A 5,681-nucleotide genomic window follows, 5' to 3' on the forward strand; every position below is an offset into this window, starting at 1 on the left:
GTTCATCCAGATGTGAAGCAGAAAACCTGCAGCTGATAGAAGCAGGAACCTCTTCAGCTGATGCTCGATGTGGAGAACAACGTCAGAACGTATTAGGAATAGTGATCGGGGTTTTAGTTCCTGTTGTTGTTTTAATAGTTATAGTTGTTTTATGGGTCTACAGAAATAAAATAAAATGTTTGAAAAAAAGGTGAGAATGACAGAAAACACTCAAATGTTCTGATGATAAAATAATGTTTCAGTTATTAACAAGTTTTTACATCTTTTTTTATTTAAAGGAAAAGAGCAGAGGTATGTTTGTTTGTAAAACTGACATTTCACACATTTAAAAAAAAAAATTTTCCCCTGAGAATTTAAATTTATTCTGTCATCTCCTGCAGTCAGAGAACAACACAGTTATGAATCTACTGTAGTTCCCAGAAACATCATCAGGTGAGATTAAACAAACATTTACTGTCTGCAGCTGAAAGATCAGCCTTCGTGAGTTCGCAGCTAGTACTGACGTGTATGTGTTAATTGTCGCAAAAAGTGACGTTTAAAAACGCAAATCACCGGTTATTCATGTCCACACGAAGACGCAAAACCGGAGTTTTCCAAAATCTTCACTTTGGCCAGAGTTTTTCAAAAGCACCGTTTTCAGTGACTGAAACCTCCGGTTTCGTGTGGATGATAGGCCAAAACGTATAGAAATATATTCGTTTTAGCAGATACCTGGCTACGTGTGGACAAGGCCGAAGATTTATCATTAAACTGAAACTGGACTTTAGACAAAAGATGAACTTTAATCTTTACTGCAGCGTGATGGGATTCACTCATAAAGAGTTCAAGTGACAACCATAAAAATAAACGGATTTATCTCTGCATGAATGATAGTGATGATAGTTTAATAAAAAGAAAAAACATTTAAAAAGCCACAAAGAGCAACATATTTTATTACACTTTTCAGCAGACAAAGGATGAAGGTTTCTTGTATTGGACAGATTTCACTGTGAATGTAGCTTACTAATCCCTTTTATAGTTGGAGCTAAACTTTATTCATTTATCTGTTTCTCTTTCTGTGAACCTATCTAGATTTATATCGACAGTGTGCTCAGAGAATGTCTCAGACAAGAGAGCAGATGATGTGATGCTGGAGGACAGAGCATCATGGGAGGACAACCCCCTGCATGGGATGTACCACCGGACAATAACTGAAGTGGCTGATATCAAGAAGTCCTACCAATGGCTAGAGAGGGCTGGTCTGCAGGACAGAAGCTCTGATCCTGGCAGCACAGGAACAAGCCCTGAACACCAGAGAGAGGCTCAGATCTACCTCACCAGACAAGACCCGAGCTGTAGGCTGTGCAAAGAGGATGCAGGGTGGAAGATGCTGGCTGGGAAAGCAAACATGGAGCCCCACAACCAAGAGGCTGGAATAATGTACAGAAACATGTGTACAGAATATGGACTGGAAACCCCAAAGTCAAAATGGGAAACACCGCAGGAAGTGGTAGAGAATGAGAGAGCAAAGATCCTGATGGACTTCCAGATCCAGACGGACAGGATGGTAACAGAGAACCAACCGGACATTGTAGTGGTGGATAAAGAACAGAGGAAAGTCGTTGTGGTGGATGTGGCAGTACCAAGCAATTGTAACATCAAGAAGAAGGAACATGAGAAACTGGAGAAATACCAGGGACTCAGAGAGGAACTGGAGGAAGCTTGGAAGGTGAAAGTGACAGTGGTGGCCGTGGTGATTGGAGCACTCAGGGCGGTAACCTGTGATTACTACTTAGACCATCGTCAGCAGTATGTGGAATATGCAGGACACTGCATATTGTTCAATATATGTGGCTTTGATTCAAATTCTTATAATAATCAACTTTTGGTTACTCTAGAGGACAGGATAGCATACTGGTTATCTAAGTTTCCAAATGCACATTTGCTAATTGGAGGTGATTTTAATGTTGTTGCGGATCAGAGTATTGATAGATGGCCTCCAGGTCAGCCTTCAAAGCCAAATATGAAACTAAAGCTATTAATAGATACATTTGTTTTAAGTGATATTTGGAGGGAAACATTTCCAAACTGTAGGGCTTATACTTGGAGCAATAAAAGTGGATCAAGGCGGTCAGGTTTAGATTTCTGGCTTCTATCAAGAAACATAGAGAAAGAGAAGGTTCAAGCCAATATTCTAACAACACCACTAACTGATCGTACAGCAATAACAATCAGGATGAACCTTCTGCCAAGTGACAGTGAGTCTAATAATATCACCTACTGGAAAATGAACAGTTCATTATTAAAACATAAATGTGTTCAAATAGAAATTGAGAAACTCATCAAACTTTACTGGGACAGAGTAAAAAATGAAAATATTTATGGCCATTATTGGCAACTCCTCAAATGTGAAATTTCAAAATATTTAAGAAGATATGGCAGCATACATGCAAAATCCAAACATATACAAGGAGAGGAAGTCATCTCTGAAATTACAGCACTTTCAAGCTTAACCCCAGAAAACTTAAATGAGGAACAATATTTAAAATTACTAGAAGTACAAAACAAGCTTGACAACATGTATAAGAACAAGGCTGAAGGAGCTTTTACAAGATCTCGACAAAAATGGCTGGAACAAGGGGAACACATGACGGCTTATTTTTTTAAACTAGAGAAAATACAAGCAAAACTAAACTCAGTCCAGTTAAATATAGATGGAAAAATGACCACAAATAAAAAATATATTTCCAAATTCTGTCATCACTATTATGGTGAACTTTACAAAACAAAATTCAGTGAGGATGCAATGTCCTCATTCTGTGAATCCTTAAATAACCTCAATGCACTAAAAGAAGACAATAGATCGGCCTGTGATTCTCCTATCATTTTACAAGAGGTAACTGATGCTGTTAGCCATCTGAAAAACAATAACTCCCCAGCTGAAGACAGATCAACTGCAGAATTTTATAATTTTTTTAGTGACCTTTTAGCCCCATTTTTGCTTAATGTATTTATTGAGAGGTTTACACATATGTCTCTTCCTCCCAGTATGACTCAGGGTGTTATCACTCTTATACACACGTGGACAAAAGTGTTGGTACCCCTCAGTTAAAGAAGGACAAACCCACAATTCTCACTGAAATCACTCGAAACTTACAAAAGTAACAATAAATAAACATTTATTGAAAATTAAATAATCAAAATCAGCCATCACTTTTGAATTGTTGATTAACATAATTATTTAAAAAAACAACCAAAGAAATAGGGCTGGACAAAACTGATGGTACCCATAACTCAATATTTTGTTAAACAACCTTTTGAGGCAATCACTGCAATTAAACGATTTCTGTATTTGTCAATGAGCGTTCTGCAGCTGTCAACAGGTATTTTGGCCCACTCCTCATGAGCAAACTGCTCCAGTTGTCTCAGGTTTGATGGGTGTCTTCTCCAAATGGCATGTTTCAGCTCCTTCCACAGATGTTCAATGGGATTCAGAGGAAGGCCACTTTAGAACAGTCCAACGCTTTTCTCTCAGCCATTCTTGGGTGTTTTTGGCTGTGTTTTGGATCGTTGTCCTGTTGGAAGACCCATGACCTGCGACTGAGACCAAGCTTTCTGACACTAGGCAGCACATTTCTCTCCAGAATGCCTTTATAGTCTTCAGATTTCATTCTACCTTGCACACATTCAAGACACCCTGTGCCAGATGCAGTAAAGCAGCCCCAAAACATTACTGAGCTTCCTCCATGTTTCACCGTAGGGACAGTGTTCTTTTCTTTGTATGCCTGGTTTTTGAGTCTATGAACAAAGAGTTGATGTGCCTTACCAAAAAGCTCCAGTTTGGTCTCATCTGTCCAAAGGACATTCCGCCAGAAGCTTTGTGGCTCGTCAACATGCATTTTTGCAAATTCCAGTCTCGCTTTTTTATGATTTCTTTTCAGCAGTGGTGTCCTCTTTGGTAGTCTCCCATAAAGTCCACTTTGGCTCAAACAACGACGACTGGTGCGATCTGACACTGATGTACCTTGGCCTTGGAGTTCACCTTTAATTTCTTTGGAGGTTGTTCTGGGCTCTTTGGATACAATTCGAACGATCCGTCTCTTCAATTTGTCATCAATTTTCATCTTGCGGCCACGTCCAGGGAGGTTGGCTACTGTCCTGTGGGTCTTGAACTTCTGAATAATATGAGCCAATGTTGTCACAGGAACTTCAAGCTGTTTAGAGATGGTCTTATAGCCTTTACCTTTAAGATGTTTGTCTATCATTTTTTTTCGGATGTCCTGGGACAATTCTCTCCTTCACTTTCTGTTGTCCATGTTCAGTGTGGTACACACCTTTTCACCAAACAGCAGAGTGACTACTTGTCTACCTTTACATAGGCAGACTGACTGATTATGAGTTTGGAAACACCTGTGATGTCAATTAAAGGACACACCTGAGTTAATCATGTCACTCTGGTCAAATAGTTTTCAATCTTTTATAGAGATGCCATCATTTTTGTCCAGGCCTGTTTCATTACTTTGTTTTTTTAATAATAACAATTATAAAATAATCAACCATTCAAAAGTGATGGCTGATTTTGATTGTTTAATTTTCAATAAATGTTTATTTGTTACTTTTGCCAGTTTCGAGTGATTTCAGTGAGAATTGTGGGTTTGTCCTTCTTTAACTGAGGGGTACCAAGACTTTTGTCCACGTGTGTACCTAAACCCAAGGATTCTCTTCTCATAGACAATTGGAGACCCATTAGTCTGCTTAATAACGACTACAAAATTCTGGCCACTGTATTAGCCAAGAGGATGACAAATGTAATAGATACAATTATTGATGAAAATCCGTCTGGTTTCATGAAGAATAGATCTATCTCAAATAATATCAGGCTAATTCTGGATTTAATTGATTATTCAGAACTTATTTCTGATGAAAGTTTTCATTTTTCTAGATTTCTATAAGGCATTTGACACCGTTGAGCATCCTTTTATGTGTTATTGTCTTGAAAAGCTAGGTTTTGGTGACTTTAAGTGTAATGCAGTTAGAAAGCCTTACGCTAAAGGAAATAGCTCTGTTAAGTTAAGTAATGGTACTACCCCCAGATTTTTACTTCAAAGGGGAATAAGACAAGGGTGCCCTGTGTCTGCATACCTTTTTCTTATGGTTGCACAAGTATTTTGTAGATATATTGACCTTATTCCTACGCCCCATGAGCCTTTGCGTGAATTATGGGTGAAACTTCCGGTAGAGGCCGGAACTCGCATTTATTTACATTACAACTGTAGAGCCGACAGCGCAATTCCTTTTGTTTTGGATCTATAACTACATATAAATGTGGAAAAACCAGCTGTCATGTCTTAAAAGAGGCGACGTAACAACTCCGGTGATCAAATTGAGGGATTGGAGGATGACCTTAAATACATAACATTTAGTAGCATTTTTAGCTACTTTCTCAATTCAGCTGCGGCAGATGGTGAAGCTATGAACAATCTTAAAAGTTCACATCATAATTCTTTATTTAGGCCTATTTGTGCTAAAAGTTCACATCATATTTTTTTATTTAGGCCTATTTCCTCCAGAGTTAGCACACAGTGCTGATCAATTGTAACGTTATCTCTTCACCTGCTTGTGTTTACATGCTGGATGAGGGATGCATCGCGGTGAAGCTTTTGCCCGTTTCATGTTTTGACAAAGTCAGCTGCGGTTTAAAC

At 38.6% G+C, this 5,681-nt stretch overlaps 2 protein-coding genes across 6 annotated transcripts in view; one reads left to right on the top strand and one right to left on the bottom strand.

Moving 5' to 3' along the window:
- The window catches only part of LOC112141326 (tumor necrosis factor receptor superfamily member 14), a gene marked incomplete at its 5' end in the record, with an annotated part of 25,998 nt that extends 24,467 nt beyond the window's left edge, over window positions 1-1,531 (top strand). The window contains 4 exon segments of the mRNA XM_024264434.2: window positions 11-190; window positions 279-291; window positions 381-432; window positions 1,072-1,531. Of these exon segments, the coding sequence (XP_024120202.1) occupies window positions 11-190; window positions 279-291; window positions 381-413 (226 nt within the window).
- Window positions 1-5,681, bottom strand: part of LOC112140035 (paired box protein Pax-7) — a 629,290-nt gene that overhangs the window by 483,537 nt on the left and 140,072 nt on the right. The gene's annotated exons all lie outside the window — the stretch shown is intronic.

This window comes from Oryzias melastigma, linkage group LG7 (assembly GCF_002922805.2).
Source record: "Oryzias melastigma strain HK-1 linkage group LG7, ASM292280v2, whole genome shotgun sequence".
NCBI classification, from domain to species: domain Eukaryota; kingdom Metazoa; phylum Chordata; class Actinopteri; order Beloniformes; family Adrianichthyidae; genus Oryzias; species Oryzias melastigma.